Raw genomic sequence first — 20,489 nt, 5'->3', positions numbered from 1 at the left:
GCCTCATTTCCACCTTCCTACACTTCAGTCTGTAATCAAATCAAGAATAAAAGATGGGAAGGGGACGGCAAGTGAGGATCCATGTTTCAGGTTATGAATTGCAAGCAATGGTAAAAATATTCCACCTGAAACGTGCTGCACCCTGAGGCATGCATGTCATACCACTTATGTTTTACTCTATGGCAGGAACTTAGCCCATTAAGCCAACAGCAGTCTGTTGATAGGAATGGAGAATGTCTATAGTGAAGAAAACTAGTGGTAGAAGAAATAATCAGCTGCACTTGTGTATGGTGCATTCCATTTGTTGACAGCAATAAAACTGGAACACAAATAAACAAACGCAGCAGAGTTGGTTTGCTTTTCTAGCCCTGCTCAACAGAAATAGTGAGACTACTTTTGTATTATTCAAATCTACAACAAAGTTAAGTTGAGAAAGTAATATATGTATTTTTAGGATAACAAAAAAGCTATAAATTTTTTATATAATTCAAAGGATATGACAGTTGAGCGGTGCGCCTGTCTTGGTGGAGGAAGAAAGTCTCTAATGAAGATCAACCCGTCAGGGATTTAGAATGCCCATCTGCCACTTCGTTATTTTATATCCATAGCCATTGTCCTGTGAGTATCACAGCTCATTACCAGATGGTTTGGTAGACGAAATGAGAAAGGACGATGCAGAGGGTAAAAAGGAAACGAAATGACACCAGACAAGCAGAAAGGGAGGGAGAGTAAGAGACACAAAAGAGGAAGCAGAGATATTTACCCAGCATCCTCAGCTCTTCTCATTAGGAGATGAGCGCAGGGAAGCCGAGGACGGAAACATCTTCCAAAGACATGTTCGCCTGCACACACACCTCTGTGAGGACCAATTTAAGAAGCCTAATTACTTCCCTAATAAACTCACAGGCAGAGATAGCAGGTAATGCTACAAAAAAAAAAATCAGCATGATCCAGTTTTTACTCACGTCTTAGTTTTCTGCATCTCTTATCATCGTACGTTGTTCGTGAATTACACCATGGGAAAAAAAGCACAGCACCCTCTTGGCTAGGATGTGTAGAAAAGCTACACACTCTTGAAAATTTTTTTTATTAGTCTGCTCGTTTAAGTTGATCAGTCTCCAGGAACTTTTAATTAGTATTTCCTTACTTTTTGTTTTCATGGAGTGTGGATTCCTTTAGTTGCTTTTTAGAATGAGAAAGAAAGACAAGCATGGTGTTCAAATGTGGCAGATTTGTGATGGTATTTGTAAATCAAAAAATGTCTGAGAGAATAGCCACTCAACTAAATTTGTCCACATCAATAATTGTGACAAGCAAGCCTGTAGGATAACGCAAAGGTATCTTCCATCAAACCCACTGAATAAAAAGAAAAGAGAATCTCTTGAGATTTTTACATTTATTTGAGATGCCAATAAACATGGAGAGTACCAAAACAATTCATTTGTAACAGGTCAAGCTTGTTGTTAAGATCAAGCTTAAAATGAACCCAATTAACACATTGCCAATGTTATGAATTAACCCCGGATTTACCATCACACAAGTTATTTTGTTAAGCCTGTAGAGATAAACACTGCTGAAGTTACCTTTTCCAATAAGATATACTGCAGCAGATATGAAAGTCAATGAAATGTCTGCTTTGAGCACAGACTGTGTATTACTAAGCAGACAAATCAAATTCAAGGCAACTTTATTCATGTATCACCTTTCAGCCAAAGACAATTCAAAGTGCTTGTACAAGAAAGTTAAAAACAACATGCAACAAGAAGAGAGTAATAAAAAATCAAGCAGATAAAAAATAGACAAAGTAAACATTAAAATTTTAAATATAGTGAATGAATAGAATTTAAAAAATTATTTATAGGCAACTTCAAATAAGAGGTTTTTAACCTTGTTTTAAATAAACAGGGGGAGTCTTACAATGAGCAGGACGCTTATTCCAGAGTGTTGGAGCATAAAAACTAAATGCTGCTTCACCATGTTTAGTTCTGACTCGGAATAGTTAGTAGGTTTGATTCTGATGATCTTAAAGGTCTGAGTGGTATATAGGGTTGAAGATCAGAAAAGTAGTCTGGGTTTCTATTATGAAGTGCTTTGTAAACTATTAAGTAGATTTTAAATTCTGTTCTTTGAGTAATGGGCAGCCAGTGCAGGGATCTTAGAACTGGACTGATATGCTGATCTCTTTTTGTTTTAGTTAGGACTCTTGCAGCAGCATTCTAGAGAAGCTGGAGCTGTCTTATTGCTTTTTTTGATAATCCAGTAAAAATGCCATTGCAGTAATCGAGTCTACTAAAAACAAAGGCATGAACTAATTTTTCAGAGTCTTGTGGGGACATAAGTCGCCTAATTTTAGCGATATTTTTTAGATGATCGTATGATGTTTTTATGATATATTTGATGTGGTTATTAAAGTTCAGATCAGGATCCATGTTCACCCCAGATTCTTGACTTTGTCAGAGCATTTTAATCCAACAGACTGAAGGTGGGTGATTATTTTTAATATATCCTCTGTTGGTCCAAACATTAATGAACCCAAAAGGGTTTGTGAACTCTCATTCTAAAGCCTTAGCTTCAATGTTCAGAGATGTTGTTATCAATGTTTTTGAGCTGGAAGAAAACTTAAGGATAATTGGATAAAAGTGTACCACTGGAGAGTTGGCTTGTTTTTAAACAAATTAAAAATTTAGGAACAAAACAGAGCAAATACAATTGCTAATAGAGTAATGGCTCGCATCTAATAAAAGAAGCATTTATACTTTGAAGCAGTTCTGCCTTAAACAAAAAAATAAAAAACATAGCTTTGTCTTTTTGTCTATAGACTCTACCATTTAGATTTTCATTTTTATTTTTTACATTAGCAAGGCAGTATGCAGAGTTTTTGTATTATTCTCTACACCAGGACATACTATCCCTTCATTTCAGTGTAAATAGCATTAATCAAGTCTATCTAGTTTATATAGAACATTTCTGTTGGAAATATTTGGCATGATGAGACCCAGAGCTGCACTGTTCAGGGATTTCCTGTAGTTTTGTTTTAAGCTGTATTTTTGTTTTTCTGATGTAGTGTAGAAGCATTATCCATTTCATTTGGTAATAAATCACATCCAAATAGAAAAAATACAGGGACATTTAATTATTCTGTGGACCTGATTCTGCATTCATTGGGAAGTGAAATTGAACATTTTACTTCAACCTCAAACAGTAAAACAAATATTTGTCATTCTTACATAATTTTATACATTTCATATTATACATATTCCACTTTATCACATTTTGTTGCACCTCACTAACTTCAATTTTTGTGTGTGTGTGTTGTAGTTGTCTGTTAAAATTAATAAACATTGGTGAGATTTTTCTTCCTTCTCTGGTTACTACAAATTACATAATTCCTTGCTTGAAATTTCCCTGTACAGAGGCATCACTGTGCTACTCTATGCTCCATGCAACTCCATTGAGCTTATTTAAATATTTATTTAAACTAGAAAAATTTACATATACTTTTCAAATATGTCTAGGAAACCAACAACATATTTTGAAATAAATAAATATTGAAATATATAAATAATATGTTTGTACACATATAATATAAAATGTTATATTATTCTAATATTCAAGTTTTTATATAATAATAACAACAATAATAATAATAATCATTATTATTATTATTATTATTATTGTTGTTATTATTATTATTATATAATATGGCGTGACATAGTATATACATTAAAAATAAAACACTCCAAAGGCTATTTGTTCTGCATTAGTTTCATAAAAGTATAATGCTGTCTGGGGAAATTCCCTCAATAGTTTCATAATTGCGTGCAGATATAATATTTTGCCCCAGTGTACACTCAACTGCGTGAGACAATACACATCTCTGTGTGCACACATTAATTGTCTGCAATATTACAGCAGTTGGGGAAAAATTGCAGGTCAAACAGTATTTATTTTATGGGGTAGATACTTGTAGATCCCAATTTATCATGTATTCCCTTGTAGCCAGTGAGCAGGTCATGAATATTAACAGGATACCTCACATTTCTTTTCAAGGAATAATGTGTGTTAGTCTCTTCGTTTACAGTACTTTTTTCCCCCCCTTTCTCTTTTTCAGATAAAAGCCGGAGAGACGGCAGCTGTGATTGCCAGAGAGCTGGCAGAGCAAACCAAGAGCAACCTTCAGGCAGGCGACATCACCTTTACGGTGAGGGCTATGATTCAGCTTGTGGATCTGCTCGACGTCCAGCTGCGGAACCTAACGCCGGGTGGAAAAGACAGTGCAGCTCGAAGCCTCAACAAGGTACCGAACCTTTTTTCTTCTTTTTTTCTGGCTCCCCTAAATTCACTTTTCTTTTGCTTTTAAATATATCCTGACAATTTAGCAGGCTGGATAAACATAACCCGCAGGAAACCATGACCTATTGCACTTATTGTCATGACTGTTCAGATCAACATATTTCAGAGGTTAGAATAAAAATAAAACAATTTCAGAGAATTTACACCACTTGTATTCGTAGGTAAATTTAATGGAATTTGACCTACTTACCATGACTTAATCAAAGAATACCAGTTATTAGTTTTTATTTATGGTGCAAGTACCAGAAAACTATTTGACACATTTATTTTATCTTTTGAAATTCTGTTGTAATTTCAAGTTCATGTCTTATTCTGCCTTGATCAGAAATGGCGTTCAGCCATAATAAGACATAGTGTCTTTAAAAAGTGCTTATAAAGTCAAAATTCTGGCTGTTTTCTACTGGAAACCCAAAAAGGCATGGAGTGACATCTAAAAAAGTGCCACCCATCACTATTAACAGGATTTAATAATGAGAAAACCCAGCCCAGTTTGAAAGTTTAAACCTAATAAGCCTCACACTGTGACAGAACTTACACTTTATCTATCAAATGACTCCAAATAGCAGTGTGAAAGCTCAAATCCCCTCAGTTCGCAATATTAACTTTAAAAAAATGAGAATTTTTCATTTCAAATATATAATAAATAAAACCATTCAGGCACAAACCATGCTACGTTTCAGCTCTCATGGTTCTATTATTTTTTTAGATTTGACCTAAAGTTTTTGCACTGTAATAGTTTCTTTTAGGGTTATGTTTCTGTTTGGCTTACATGATGGATTTCCCCAGAAAATGCAGTTTTCTTTTTTTCATCCAAATTTCTAAAAGGTTTATGAGAAGGAAGTGTGTTTATGTGAAAATTTAAAGGCGTTAGTAATACACTGCTCAAAAAAATAAAGGGAACACTTAAACAGGTGTTTAACACTTAAAGTGTTCCCTTTATTTTTTTGAGCAGTATACATTAGTATTTTAGTAGTATTATTTTCTAAAATTTTAGGAGACATATTTAATATGTGTCGAAAGCACTACAACCCAACCCATTAAATTTTCCAAGTAGTGCCAAAACATTTATTGTGCTTGATCTAAAAAATAGAGGTAAACAGTAAAGCGAATAAATAATATTCCTGTTAAGCAGTAAACATCAGTAAAAGTGTAATTCAGTAATTTGCTAGACCACCTGCTTTCTCATAGGTTTCTTTTTATGTTTTCAGGGCATTTTTATTTATTTCCTTGCTGCAACAGACACAGATGTCCCCATTGAGATTTTAGTGCCAGATTTCTCCAATAGAGAGGGATGGCTGTAAAGCAAGATGAGTAAATTCATATTGAGGATCAAGAGGAGTTTTTAACACCACTTCAAAAAAGTTTCCCATAAAATAAAACATTTAGGTAGAGGTGCCAGTTTGGAGATTGTTTTTTGTCTTCGTTTTTCCTATAAAGTAGAGGATAAAAGCAGCCGTATTCAGTGGAATAATGTGAAAAGGCTTTTACAGACAAGAAAATGTATTTAAGAGGTCAGAGGGAACCCAGTGATAAATTATTCTCAACCCACAGATATGCCGTCAATGCTTGCAGCACAGTGGTTCTATGGAGAAAAATGACCCTTTAGCCTTTTCTTGTGTTGAAGTTCCATCGCCATTCAAAGCTCTCCTCTAGAAATCTTTTTCATTGCTCTGGCAGTGGTTGATGCTTTCCTCTCAAGTTCAATCATTTTGACACAATCTGCAGTGAGCTAAACGAATTAAAGATCTCTTTTTTCCCTTTGGGCAGCAAAGCACAACACACTGCCAGCTGACAATGAAAGGATTGGATTGGCAAACGCCAAGATCAGTGTCGTTTTTGTGATCAAAGGGTAACTGGCTAACAGAAGGAACGGGACTTTTTCCAGAGGAGTGGGCCACGATGTTGGCTCCTTTATAAGAAAGTGGTTGACTTTGCTGTTAATCTGATTAGGATTTAGCACGGTACCAGACCCAAGCTCTTAAAGCCAAACAGTGGCTCTGGTTTCTGTATCAGGACTCGATTAGAATCGTTCATTCCTTGTGCAGCCCTGACTTCCAGTGTTGGAGTCTTTGTTAGATGTAATTTCTCAGGTATTCTAAATTTCTCTGAGCGTTATCTCTGCTTCAGTGCTGGACAAAGTTTAGACGTTAACCAGTTCTCTGTTGCTCTCCCAGGAAATGAAATAAATGGAACCAAAATCAGGTTTATGAGCGCCTGGGAGCATTTCCCCACTTGCACTCTCTCTCATTTCTGGGCTAATTAACACATGCGTTTACACTGTTTTGCGAAGATGGTGTGTAATTAAACCACAGTTGCTTCGCAGCATTACTTTTCACTTTGTAATGTCGTAAATTCACATTTGTTCAAAAACAAATTTCAGTCCCCCCACTCCTAATTCATCTATTTTTAGGAAACCATTGTGGCAAATTGGAAGCATCTTTAGTAAGGGCCTCCTTCGCCATGTATGGCAAATTGGAAAAGTATGAAGTAATGTTTTGTGAGAGTTGTAATTGTTCATCCAGCTCTTTAGACGATACAGGTTTTTATTGGGGTTAAGAAACATCCCCTCACATTTGAGAGATCACAAATTGTGTTTTAAATAATCTGTGAACAGCATAGAAAATTATAGTCCAGGTTTGACTAGTTCCGTTTTTATTCTTGACTAACTCCAAGTGGCCAAAACCCATTGAAAATCCTCTTTTTTTTGTTTCCAAACAGATTTGAAAGAACCTCAACTTAATTCACTCTTAAAGATAATGAGCCTATGTATAGATCATAAACTGGAGATAATCTCTCAGTGTTTGACAGTCATTACCTCTGGATTACTAGTGATTAATGAAGTCCATTTTATAGCATCAACATGTGTTCTTGTATTTCCAGACAAACAAAATATTTCATAGATCACAAACTCTATATTAAAGAGTGCGTCTATGTAGTTCAAGTTTACCCAGAACTAGCATAGCTCAATAACATAGGGGTATTTAATGCCCTTTAGGATTGAACCATACGCAAACATTATGTTTGTATTAAAATTCATTAAATACAGTAATAATAAAGTCAATATCCAAAATGTAATTTTTATTTACATAAAACTATCAATACTTGTCGGGAGACTCTTTTTTTGTTTCTTCGTTTTAATAGGAGCGCTCACAAAGTGATGGATTTAATTTCCTTGATAGGTATTAAACCGGAATGGACCTCCATTGTGTAGCTTATACTGACATGTGTTCATAAGACTTCTGTAGATCACAAAACCTTTCAGTGCAACATCAAATCATCAACTGCAAAGAAGCCTTTATAGACCTCTGTGGTAAAACTGCAGAGCGGCATAGATCAGGGGTGAAGGAGCATGATCATTCTGAACCTTTGAGTGCTCCCAGGAGCAAAATGACCTCAGTGATTGCAAAACGGAGAGAGAGTGAAAACATTAGCTCTCCTTCTCAGGTTGGCTGTCTAATAAAACTAGGGCAAACAGGGATTTTATCAGTAAGCACTCTAACAGAGCTCCAGATTGTCTTCCGAGATGTGAGAACATGCCACGAAGATCACAGCAGCAGTTCATCAATCAGAAAGCAGACACATGAGAGCCAATCTCCACTTTCTCAAGTGGTGTTTAAAAGACTCTTAGAACACGAGGGAAATGATCATTAGATCCCAGGAGACGAAAATAATTATTTGCTAGGTCTTAACATCTGTCTCCGAGTTAACGGATGCAAACTGTCACTGTGCGACTGGTCTAAAACCAAATCACTTAAAACACATCTGGGTGTAAGAACAAGGATTCCCTGTTACAGGATTTAGGATTGAAGTTTTTGATCATAGACAGACATAATTCTATCTGCGGTATGAAAAAAAGATTTATCTAAAGATATCCATTTCTTTTCTGAAAAAGACATAAAAAACACATTAAATTTCTGGATAACATTTTATTCACATCTCAATAAATTAAGATTGTCAGTGAAAAAAGGAATTTATTTCAGTAATAAATTCAAAACGTGAAACTTGGACATTAATGCATACTGAATAGTTCTCAAGTGACTCGGTACACTGTTTTTTATGCAGTCCATCTAAGTCTAACGGTGAAAGCACAAGTGCAAAATATCTTAAGCGTAATTTTGTTGAGTTGTTGATTTTTTGCTAACTTTTCTTTGCATTTCAATTACAGCTGCAGAAGAGAGAGCGATCATGTCGATTTTATGTCCAGGTACTTGGATGTAATTTTCCTCGTCCATCTGTCATCACTCTGTTGATATTGTCATAGTTTTCACCGCATGTTTTGAAAATTGGCCTTTTTGAAGGGACATGAGTTATTAGCAAAAAAAAATACGAGAAGCCAAAAGTAACAGCATCAAAGTGAGTGAATTCTGAATCAAAGGGCCAAATTTCATTGTGACACATTTCACCCTGTTTATTTCACACTGTTGGCCCCCTTCGCTGCAAATGCATGTCATAATAGCCTGTTTCTTAACCTCGAGCATGTAACCTATCCCTTCATCTGCAAGAAATGACCTAAATACAGTTACCTCCTCTTTAATAAGTCAACGAAAGCCTTCACCTGCTATGATTCTCCCTGCTGCATAATACATACTTGTCCCAGTTTAAAAAGAGAGGGAGTTAACTTCCCTTTCTTAGCGTTTTCTTCAGACTACTTTGTGATTTTGTAATCCCAGGGGTGACATTTACGCTGTCATCAAAATCATTTATGCCCTGACGAGAAAACAGGAGAAGTTGACATCCTCTGTCTTCCATACGGTTGGCTCAAATTACGGCTCACACACCAGCCAGATGTTGTTTTTATGTGCATCCTCTATGCCGCTTGTTTTAGCTAACGTGCTTTCAGCTCCTCCGAGGCACGTTGGAGGACAATTTGTTTTCAGTCTTTGAGCAACTGTGCACATGAGATAGGTGTCATGTATGCTGCTGTGTGCACTTAGGCAGGCTATGCATTATGTTGCATTTTAGTGTCTTAAGGAACTTAAGAAACTAAGATCAATATTTGTGGTATTCAAGACTTTTCTCATTGTCAGCTAATGTGACTAAAAGATATGTATTAATATGTGCACATTACACCAAGGTTTAGCTAGACAAACCTTTATTTCTGATGAAAACAACTGAAAATGTGTGTTTATTTCTTCACTTATTTTCTTAGAATTTGCTGGTACACCAGTATTTGACTTTTAGGCTTAATATTTAAGTTAAAATGCTAAAAAGCAATTTTTTTTAATTCTATTTATTTACAAGAATATTGTATTAAATTGAAGAAGCTAAAAACTATAATTTGAGGCAAAAAAAACCAAACTTCCAGCTGTTTTATTTGGACAATAAGTAAATGTTTTGTTGATGTCAGGAAAATGAGCTGCTTTAAAACCTCCTAATTATTAAGTCACAACCTGATGGCACTGTCCTGTTACCTAGCAACCCCAACTGGGCCCAGTCTCTCACCAACCCAAGTGGAGCTCTGCTCACTTCATCATTCGAAGACGAGCACATTTGGTCAGCTGGCTTTACTGCTGTATGTGCTGTACAGGGTCTACTGGAAAAGACAAGTGTTTTGTTGTTGCAATGAACAACATGTGTTCATGCAAGAGCAGAACTAAGTGGCTTCATTTTATTCTTAAGCTGTGATTTATCAGCATTTTTTATGCACATTTTATACTATCACAATAGAAAAGGTTGATGGAAACGGCAAAATCTGTTGCACTGCTACAGATTAGACATGACTGACCATTCAGAAATCACCATTACGTTGTTTAAGCTGCAGAGAGGAAGGATTTCCTATAGTTTGCTACTAAGAAAACTCTCAAATGTAGCAACAGTTTCATGCATGGGGCCATGCATCATGGGAACATGTACCCCATGATGCATAGCACCTCAGAGCCTGGAGCTGATGCCATGTGGACCTGTAGCTTTTCTCACCTCAATCTCTAATAGCTCATTCCTAACCTGAAGTGTTTAAAGGAACAAAATGGTGGTCGTGGTGAAGGAGGGACCTGTTGATTGGAGTCAGATTAGCCCAAAAGATCGTCACTTCTGTCAAACTTCATTATTGGTGTAGATCTTGATTTAATATTAGCAGTCGTTACCCATAAGTTCAATCAAATTAGTTGCTGCCAGTGTCCAATGGATGGCTAAGCAGTGAAAAAATAAAGCTATTCTTTTGCATACATATAAATAATTTGATTCTCAACTTTATTGTGTTATACAGTAATTGCAAATTAAAGATGTTTCTCTGTGTTCTAGGGTTTTAGTGGAAAATAGAAAATGCTAATCCCTCTCTATTCATGCAGGACTTTAGTTTTGCTATTAGCTTATCAGCATAGGCTGGAAAAAAACAACAGAAATCCCTCAAAAACTACTTTCTTCACATTAGTTTCTTTTCTTGGTACATTTCAGCTTTTGCAAAAATAAGTACTTAAAGGATTTATTCAACATTAATATAGATGACTGCACACACAGCTTAGCTATAGCTTAGCTGGCTTGTCAAATTCAAACAACAATGAAGTGATTTTTGTTTGACAAATCGACACAATGGAGCAACATCTGTTGCCAGACGTAAACACAGGCATTGACTGCACATACTGGAGGCCTGTTGAGGGGGAGACTTTTATTGATTAGGGAAATTGGGCAATGTTTTCTTCAACAGGACCCTTGTGTTGTCATAAGTGGGATAAGCAAAGGAATACAAAGCAAATGAGAGATGCACCTGCCTCCGCTCAGAGGACACACGTGCTGCTGAAAACAGACTGTTACAGCGCTGCTGGGAATACTGTAGGAGTTCCAGGTGTTGTTGTTAAGGAGGGACATGTCCTAAAATAAAATACATGGCTTGATGAATAAATCAGATAAAGAGAGATTATTTTTTCTTGATTGAGGACAAAAACAAATGACACTTGAGATTTTAAATTTATGCACGTGAGCGCAGAATTTTGATACACAGCTCAACCTCAGTTTAACTTGTGCAGATGAAATGTTGATTCTAGCTCTTCCGAATCCCTCTAAATAGCCACATCTGCTGCACATCACAGCCAATTTGATTCCACTGAAGGGATTTGGCCTTGACATGGCAACAAAGTGCATAATGATCCACTCTCTTATGTTTTGTGTTCCCCCTGCAGGAATGTTCCTCTGTTGTGGCCTTTGATTTTGAACAAACACAATAAAAATGGCGCCCTGCCTCCCTTCACATTTTAGTCACTTTAATGGCAGTTTGTTTAAAGGTAGCAACATTATGGCTGTCCAATTATTGTGATTACATCTATTCTTGTTGTCCCTCAATCACACACAATAGCATGTTTGTTTTGGGGGCTGGTTTTAGGAGGAAATATGAACTGTGCAATTTGCAGTACATTTTATGTAACAATAAAAATGTATCATCTTTTGCCTCAGTAGGACCCAAGTAAGTGTGAATATTTAAGACACAGGGAGGACACTAAGCCCTGACCCCCATAAAAACAACTCCTTTTGCTCAAAAAGAAGGCCAAAGGGAGTGTTGGATGACCTCAAAGCAGCCGAAACCAAGGGAGGTTTCTCGTTCAGGAATTTAACAAGAGGATAAAAGTCCCCTTTTCTTGAAAGATGAAGATAAACTCATCCTTATAAACACAGAACTCCTCATTTGGATTGCAATCCAGAGATAGGAAGAGCGCTCGTATTGATCTGTGCTGCTCACAATGGAGGTGGCTCGGCTGGCCAGTCAAGCGTAAAAGCTGATAATAGTTTTTAGAGAACACCCTTGATTTTCCTTGAAATTTAAGCAGTTCAGTGGAGAATCTTACATGGTTCAAAGAACATGTAAACTTGCCATCCTTGAGTGCGTACGTCTGAATCTGACCACTCTACCATTCTGATTTCCCTACTGCAGTGGCAGAAACAATGGACAACATAAAACAGATACTGCTAAAGATCATCACGAGGCATCCTTTATTGCCTGTCCTCCACTTTCACAGTTTCGGCAAAACAAGCACTGTCCTTAAATGATACTTTGATCTAGTCTTATTTGATACAAGCTAAAAGCTGCAGGAAGCAAACAGAGAAAATCATCAGGTGTCTAAACCTATACATGTTTTTCTAACATCTAACAGCAAAAGTAAATTTTAATTATGAAACAAATATATTTGGCTTCTAAACTCTTATCATACAAGTTAAAGGAAAACAGGCAACAGTATATTGTGGAATTTACCAATAGATCTCAACTGCAAATCTGCAGATTGGCAACAAAACTGCAGTTTAAATCCCTTATGCAGTTCTAGCTCGAATGCTTGGGAATAATGGGTGTCTTTAGGCACTTTCTGAAACTACAAAAAGAAACAAAAAAGATTGTTTGTAAAAGCGCACACAGGGTCAGTCTGACCTCCTCCTTGGACTGTGGGAGGGTAGACTTATCATTGAGAAACGACTTGCTGCACCCTTGATGGTTGTGATGGGGACTCCAGTTCTTCTGCCTCTGGGTCTGACTCAGCGTCAAAGATGGTTGCACAATTGTTTATCTTTTTGCATCAATTTTCAACTGCATAAAGAGTAAACACTGAATTGGAGGGCACAGCTTGCTGCTGCTTATTGCATTATAGTGACATAACTCTAAAACATCTCATTCTAGAAAAAGTTCAAACTGGCAGAAGTGACGAAGTAAAATCTCATCAACTGAGGACGATTGCAAAAAATGTAATGAACATGATTTGTGTAGCTTACAGACCTATCCGAACTTCTTCCAGTAAGTATAATAATTCTCTTTTAGAAATGCTGTAAATTTTTTTCTTTCCTCTCCAGTTAAGAAAAAAGCTCTAAGTCTTCTCAACTATGAGCATGTCACTGAACAGGAAATACATATAAGGTAACTCTTCGAGGCATTTTCTGGTAAACATTGAACTTTAGATGTTAAGAGACCCTGTAGAATATTCTTTTTGGTTTGGAGGCATAACATTTATGAGGTACAGTGAGAAAAGCAATTGAATATCCAATTTCATTTCATGGTAAGTTTGCCTCTTTTTCCTCGTTTTGTAGCTCCTTCTGTCCTTTTTCTAATATTCTTTGAGACAACTAAGGAACCCAACTTTTTGTGATATTTTGGGGATTTCACAAATAGACGTTGCAAATTATATCTGCTTTTAAAGAGTCTGTACTCATTTTGGGATAATTCAATCCAGGTTTAAACCAGATTTCATTCATGCGTGTTTCAATCTGTGGTTTAATTGTCAAAAAGCATCAATAATGCTTCTTTGGTTTGTTTTAATAATACAAAATGGCTTAATAATTGTATACCAGTATTGCTTTATAAAATAGTATTGCAGGACAATATAAAAGTGATTTTTTTCCTGAAAATCTTTATTCATTTTTTTTTTTGCTGCACCATGAAAGAGATTAGATCAGTGACAAGTGAACAAATGTTTAGTAGCTGATTTCATCAGAAAGTAGGTCAAAGTAGAGCCACTCTCAATATTCAGCAAATCAAAACAAGTGAATTTTGTTAGTTGATTTATTTATTTATTTTTTTAAAGGTGGAGTGGTGCCTTTTTTGATTACTAGAAAAGCTTAAGGTGTGTGTCCTACTTAAGCTGTCATATATAGTTGACTGAAAACTCACAGCAAAAAATAGGGAGGGGAAGTTTTACTCTTTGTTGTAAAACTCAGTTTAATTCATCAAGAGGAGCTTAAATAGCAGGAGAGGTTTTAGTAAAAATAGTGATTTTGAAAGTGTTTCTTTTGAAAAAGATGCAAGAAATAAAGAAACACTGGAGAAGTCATGCTTTGTTTCTGAAAGAAGAAATTCTGTGGATTTTTGTTGTTGTTTTTTAAGCATAGTTAACATTTTCACAGTGGAAAAGTACTGAAACAACCAGGAAATCTAAAATAACAACTGAACATTACAAAAAAAAAGTTTCCGAAAAGATCTGGTTCTGCAATTCAGGTAAATACAGGGGAGGCATATGGGAATTCATAACATCAGACCATATGAAATAAAATGAAAAGTACAAAGGTTATCCCATAGAAACTCACTTACTCAAAAAATAACCACCCACGTATTAGGAGATGGATTCATGAAATATTAAAGTGTCGGGTTTCAGTGGTTTCCAAAGAAAGCTGTCGAATTGGCCAGCAGGTATAAAGATGCGAGAAAAAGAAAGAAATGATGCAACAGCTTCATCTGTACCCCGAGACTACAGACGATCAAGATTAAGAGAAACTGGAGTTTTCTTCCCATATTTTGAGTTTACCCTTTCTATGTCAGTGACAAGAAAAAAAGCGACAGAAACCAACTGGTTAGCAGGAAGGAAGGAGGGAGGGAGAAATGAGGGGGACTAAAAGTGCATGCATACAGCACAGAGGGTGTGCAGGGAGGGAGATCAGCCTCAGCCAGAATCAATTTCCTAGACCCCGAGTTCATTTCATCAATCAGCGCACAGATAGAGGCGCACACACCACAGCTCGGCTTGGACTCCAGCCAGGCTCTAATGTCCACCTCTCCTTTCCTTCCTCTCCTGCGTTGGTATAAATGGGCCATGCACTGCAGCGTTTCAGGGCCGGCCATCATCCCTGTACCAAGTGGAATATTCCTGCAGTGACCTCGGTTTAACGACCAAAACATCTCTTATGTAACAGGGGACTCATTTAGCTCTTTTAATTTTTGCTTTTTTTTTTAAAGCCGTTGCACTACCAACAAAATTTGCAGCAAGAAAATTGTTTGGGGTTTGCAGCAGCAGGGAGAGCTGCTACGGTTGACACATGGAGAGGCAGTGCTCTAATAGAAGAGAAGTGGCATCACCACACATTCTTGATTTATTTGCACAGACCAAGATGACTGAGGTGATGTCCTCCTACCCTCCAGCCCTCTCAGCTTTTCAAACTGAGTCTCTGAATATGCCCTTTTTCTGCTCTGATTGCAGTAAATATAATTTTAATATTATGAATAACCTGCAGCTATTCCATGTTGTAGGCAAAATAGGTTCATCTGATGTGAGATTTAGTGTAATTTGATCATAATCATGGATTTTCTCAATCTTTCTCACTTTGCTTTACCTTTCAATATCATAACGACAAACTCATGTAGTTTGACATTGTAAATTATGTACAATGGTGTGTTGTGTCTCGGGTTCTGAATTTATTCAGGTCCTCAGATGTGCAAAAAAACCCGATTCAACAGCTTTATTTATTAAATGTCTTTTAATAAACAAAGCTAAACCACAATGGAAAAACTCTGAAAGAGGCCACCCAATGTTGCATTTTCATCATTAGGCACATTAGGCAGACTCCTACCATTTGGAGGCACACAGTGGTATTTATGTGCTGTAAGCTCAGAGTGGGTGCATCATCTCACTTTTCTTTCTGTCCAAAAGTACAGGCTTAGTGACTGTAAATGCCCATATGGAGCATCTGAAACTGACAAACTGACAATCTTTCTGTCTTAAGTCGACATGTAGGGTCCAATCAAAAATAACTACTCTTAATTATCTTTGAAATGTAATTGACCTTCCACTCTCACCTCATTCTTGCTCCAGGGGAAGGAACACTGCAATTTCAGTAACTCAATGCATTCAACTGGATTTAGACAACTTCTTACCGGCTTGGATCAGTTTAATTTGACTTAATTTGAATTAATTTAATCAATGAATTTGACTATTTTGTTTTATGTTGGCTCTGAATCAGGCTGTGCATTTGGACATGAATAAACCGGACTGAAGGGAACCTGTTTGTGCATTGAGATGGCATTTGTTGTGAATTGGTGCTCTATGCAATACATGAAGTGATATGGATAGAAAAAAAATTGCTAATCAGAAATGGGTTTCATGCTTTGCCTTCAGAGAACAAAGCATTCTCATTCCCGCACGGTAATTACATTTGCAGGCTTTTACCTTGCGAGATAGTTGTAGTTGCAGGACAAAACTCTAGTTCTGTTCTTGTTGTAGGCCTGAAGGCAAGCAGGATTTGACTACTAATGGCAAAGAATTAAATGGCTTCTTTTAGTGGTTTGTACACACATTTACACAAAAGGTATTGCAGCACTGCACAAGTAGATAAGCCACTCAGAGATAATCAACAAATGGAAAATGTATTTTTCACTAAGGATTATTTGGAATTTTTTTTTGGCTTTTTACCATTGTCATAACACACCCAGAATAGGCAATATTGGACATTAATCATGCTAATTATATACAAGTAAGGAAGCATTTAATAGTTTGTGAAATCTCCCTATAAATAACAAAAACACTGAAGTAATACTCCCATCAGGAAAGCTGAGTTGCAAATGACTTGGGATCCCTTTTCTTATGATTTACTTTATGTTAAATAAGGCAAAGAAGACTTCTTTATTCATAATAAAAACACAAATAACATTCACTGTAATTTACTGTTCTAAGGTGATTGATTAGCTAGAGTCCATTTATTTACTAGTTGACATCAGAAGCTGAATTTATCATGGCATAATAAGTTGGTCATGTATAAATTGGCTATATCTAAATAAATAAAAATGAATTTTACTTAGCATTATTAACCAATGTAAAAAATGATTCCTTATTTCTTTATGAGCTTCCATCATTTGTTTACATGTTTTACCAGTTTCTGACCTTCTTCCTTGTCCTTAGAGGGCGTTCATTGCTTACCATTTTTTCTTCTTTATACATCTCCTCTGTATGTGAAAATGGCAAAGTGGCAGTCCATCAGTCCTCACCCTGTGAAGAAACCATTATTTTTAGTGGTATGAGAACTAGGAAAAGAGAATCTTAAAGTCGTGAACAAAGGAAAGGGGAAGAAAAAAAATGTCAGTGCCTGAAGAAAAAGAACTCCTTAATTGAGAGCGAATCAACCTCTGCTTCTAGCTGAATGTCAAAAGGTGTGATTGGAGATTGGGTGCTGATAATGAATAATTACATCAAAGATGATAGAATCCCCATGCATGTGGAGTAGGTTTTGCCGTGCACAGTCTGCTACGTTGTGCATGTTCTTGTGGAATAGCAGGTGGAGTGGTGTGTGCTCAGTCTTGCATCAGACTCTTGTATTGCGTGAGTGGATATTGGAGACTCGGTGTGTGTTGAAAGTTGAAATTGAAGCCGGCGAATCATAAATTTAAAAACTACCCCATTTTTTTGTCGCCCTACAGTCACACTGACTTATCCAAAATTAAAACATGATGCTGTAAAATAGTTGCGTCATTTGCCCCCATTGTAACCATTTATAATATTTAGCTATGTTACAGGCACATTAATATTAATTCCACCTGCTTTGTTTTTGTCAGTCTTGTTTTCAGCCATAATTTGGTAATTCAAAGGGTTTGTAGCTGTAATCCAAACAGAACCTTTGTTTTCATATGGTACTTATTTGCAATAAACTGAATTACGTAACTTGAAGCTTTAGGATGAGTCATAGATATACGACTACTGTTAAAGTACTTGGTAATTAAAAATGTTGAGTTCCATGTCAAAAATGTTATTGGTAATGGTAATTATCATGGTCATTAAACATAACAATTTGAAAATCCGTCTGCTTTTATGTTTTGCGACCTGATCAAGAACGCTGAAATAGACCTCATTACACTAAAGCATCAGTTTTCACAATCAAAAGCTGCTCATTTTTGCCAGTGGCAGAGAGCTTATGTTAAAATTAAAAGCTATTTTTTTCTCAATTTTACTCAAGTGCTGAAAAATACTTACCTAACCTCCAAAGTGAGTGAAAAGCAGCAATTAGCATGTTGACCCTATGGCTAAAAGTTAGCTTTCTTCAATTTCACTAAAGCAGTGTAACATTACAATACAATCCCATATTGCTAATAGGAATTACCTTGGTCAATGAGCATAACAGTCAGTAAATTTGATTTTCTGGCTTGCAACTGGAAAACAAATGGTGTTCCAATTATATATTATATATTAAATAAGCAAGGTTTTATTAATTCCACCAAAATTCTATTCTCCCTCTTAGCTGTTAAGTCTAAACAATAAACATGTTAAAGATTTGCTACGCAGCAATTTCGGATTTTTTTTTTTGCACAAAAAGGTACAGTGCTTAACAGTTGCTTGGTGTGAGATTTTCTAGTTTTTCATTAAAACGATCATTATGTCTCTTCACTAAAAGTTATTTATAAATCCAGTCCATACTTGTGTGAGTTGCAGCAATGCAACATAGTAAAATCTGATTTGTCTCATAGGAGACATCAGTGTGATATTAAAACCAGATTATTTTAATCATAAGCTTTAATTGTGACATGCTTCTAGCTATTACCTCAGTTTTATCCTGCCTTTACTTATTTATGCAACACTTAATGTAAGAATGTTCTGTGGATAAGTACAAAATACTGTACTCAAGACTCAAAAAAAGATCTCCCTCAACTTTACACTGTTTGATTCAAATCGTAGTGAACATTATTACTGATTACTCCAATTTTTCATACATCTATCGGACCAAATGAGCAAAATTACTTGTAATGGATGTTTTGGACAATTCTTGGCGATCATTTTCTTGAAAGGAAATGTTTCTACCAGTAACAACAGTAAACGTTCAAGTAATAATAATCTGTTTAACCACCAATTGTACTTAAAGAAAGACTTAAAGAATAAATTTATTTCCAGGGGCTGCCAAGCTGAGCTTGGTCTTTGGAGTGTTTGTACCAGGAATGAATTGCTCTGCTTGACCAATTAGTATTCCATTCATAAATCTTGCCATTGGCATTTTTAAATCTTTAATGGCTCTTAATTTTTTATCTTGTCTTGGAGATGTTCACTCTTTTCCCCCTCCCTCTTTACTTATTTACTTCACCGCTGTTGTGTGCCGATTAACGAAGGCGTTAATAGTCCTTCACTTCTATTATTACTGTGCAGGAAAAAAAATCTGTATTAAATGGTTGCAGATAGTTGCCACCAGCAAAAGCTTTTTCCACCCACTGGATTGTCTTAATGTTGTTTTACTTTATTTATTTCAGTGCAATTGTGTGCTAAGGTTGTCTGCAGGGTAGAAGATCATTTATCACACCAATTAAAGACTTTAGCCTCAAGTCATGCAAGGATTTGCCTCTAGTCTTGTAAGCATTGGCTCTGATTCATTTACATGATTAATTCCTCTTGTAGATAAAAGGAAATGGCCACAAAAACAAAATAATACATTCAGTGTCATTACAAATTCAGGTGTTGCTGCCACTAGGTGACCATTCCACCCTGACACACACACTTTGTAAATCAATCTGATATTTTATTTTCAAATGAAATAAAGGAAGAACAATCATCCATCCATCCTGCACAATCCCCACAGGATTGTGGGATTTGTTTTTCACTCACGAATTCCCTTTATCCTCCCTTAACTCATACCATTTACGAAATCACCATGCCAAGCAGCCTCAGTTTTTCTTCTTCTAAATAAACTCTTTGGATTCCCCAGGCCATGGTGGAGACGGTCAACAATTTGCTGCAGCCACAGGCCCAGGCAGCGTGGAGGGAGCTGAGCACCGGGGAGCAGCTGAGAGCTGCCACCATGCTGCTGGACACGGTGGAGCAGGGGGCCTTCGTCCTGGCTGACAACCTGCTGAAGACGGACATTGTGCAGGAGAACACCGACAACATTCGTAAGAATATTCTGACCCTTTTAAATTACAGGGTGTTACAAAAGTAATTAAAGCTCTTATTTAGCTAAATTCCAGCCAAAAACTTCATTCTATTTAACTGGGATTTAACGTGACAGACCAACACAAACTGGCTCATTATGACAAAGCTTAACAAAAACGATACAATGATGCAACAATAAAAAATTGACATATCCTCTTTTTTAAAGCTACCTATGGTCAGCTTCCCATATATCTGAAGTTATCCAGAAAAGTGTAAGATCTTACTTAATTTTTTCACAAAATCTGTTCTTAATGACATTACAAGGGCTTGTAATGAGTTGGAGGAAAAAGCAATGAAGTTTTTTGCGCCTTATGGATAGAATCAACTCCAGATAAATTCAATGGAACTTTTTTCTTTGAGTTTACCAATGCTCAATATTTGAAATAGTCAAAGATCAGAATGCAAATAGTTGAACTATTAAATGTATTCCTGAATGTGCTAATAGACTTTTTCCTTGTTGTTTATGTTTTTGAAATCACTAATATTTCATATGTGTGACATCTTTCAGTGTTATTTTTGTCCAGATTACCCTTAAATCTCAAAATTGTTGTTTTACCT

The 20,489-nt window shown here is 36.3% G+C and overlaps 1 protein-coding gene across 13 annotated transcripts in view; it reads left to right on the top strand.

Moving 5' to 3' along the window:
* The window catches only part of LOC114157487 (adhesion G protein-coupled receptor L3), a 290,896-nt gene that overhangs the window by 208,836 nt on the left and 61,571 nt on the right, over positions 1–20,489 (top strand). For 9 of the 13 annotated variants that reach the window (XM_028038498.1, XM_028038489.1, XM_028038492.1 and 6 more), the window contains 3 exons: positions 4,112–4,297; positions 8,519–8,557; positions 19,708–19,891. In XM_028038498.1, the coding sequence (XP_027894299.1) occupies positions 4,112–4,297; positions 8,519–8,557; positions 19,708–19,891 (409 nt within the window). The remainder of the gene's footprint in view (positions 1–4,111; positions 4,298–8,518; positions 8,558–19,707; positions 19,892–20,489) is intronic. The other 4 variants (XM_028038500.1, XM_028038491.1, XM_028038499.1 and 1 more) reach the window with 1 other exon arrangement.

This window comes from Xiphophorus couchianus, chromosome 14 (assembly GCF_001444195.1).
Source record: "Xiphophorus couchianus chromosome 14, X_couchianus-1.0, whole genome shotgun sequence".
Lineage (NCBI taxonomy): Eukaryota > Metazoa > Chordata > Actinopteri > Cyprinodontiformes > Poeciliidae > Xiphophorus > Xiphophorus couchianus.
The sequence above is the reverse complement of the archived record's forward strand: the minus strand, read 5'-3'. Positions and strand labels throughout refer to the sequence as shown.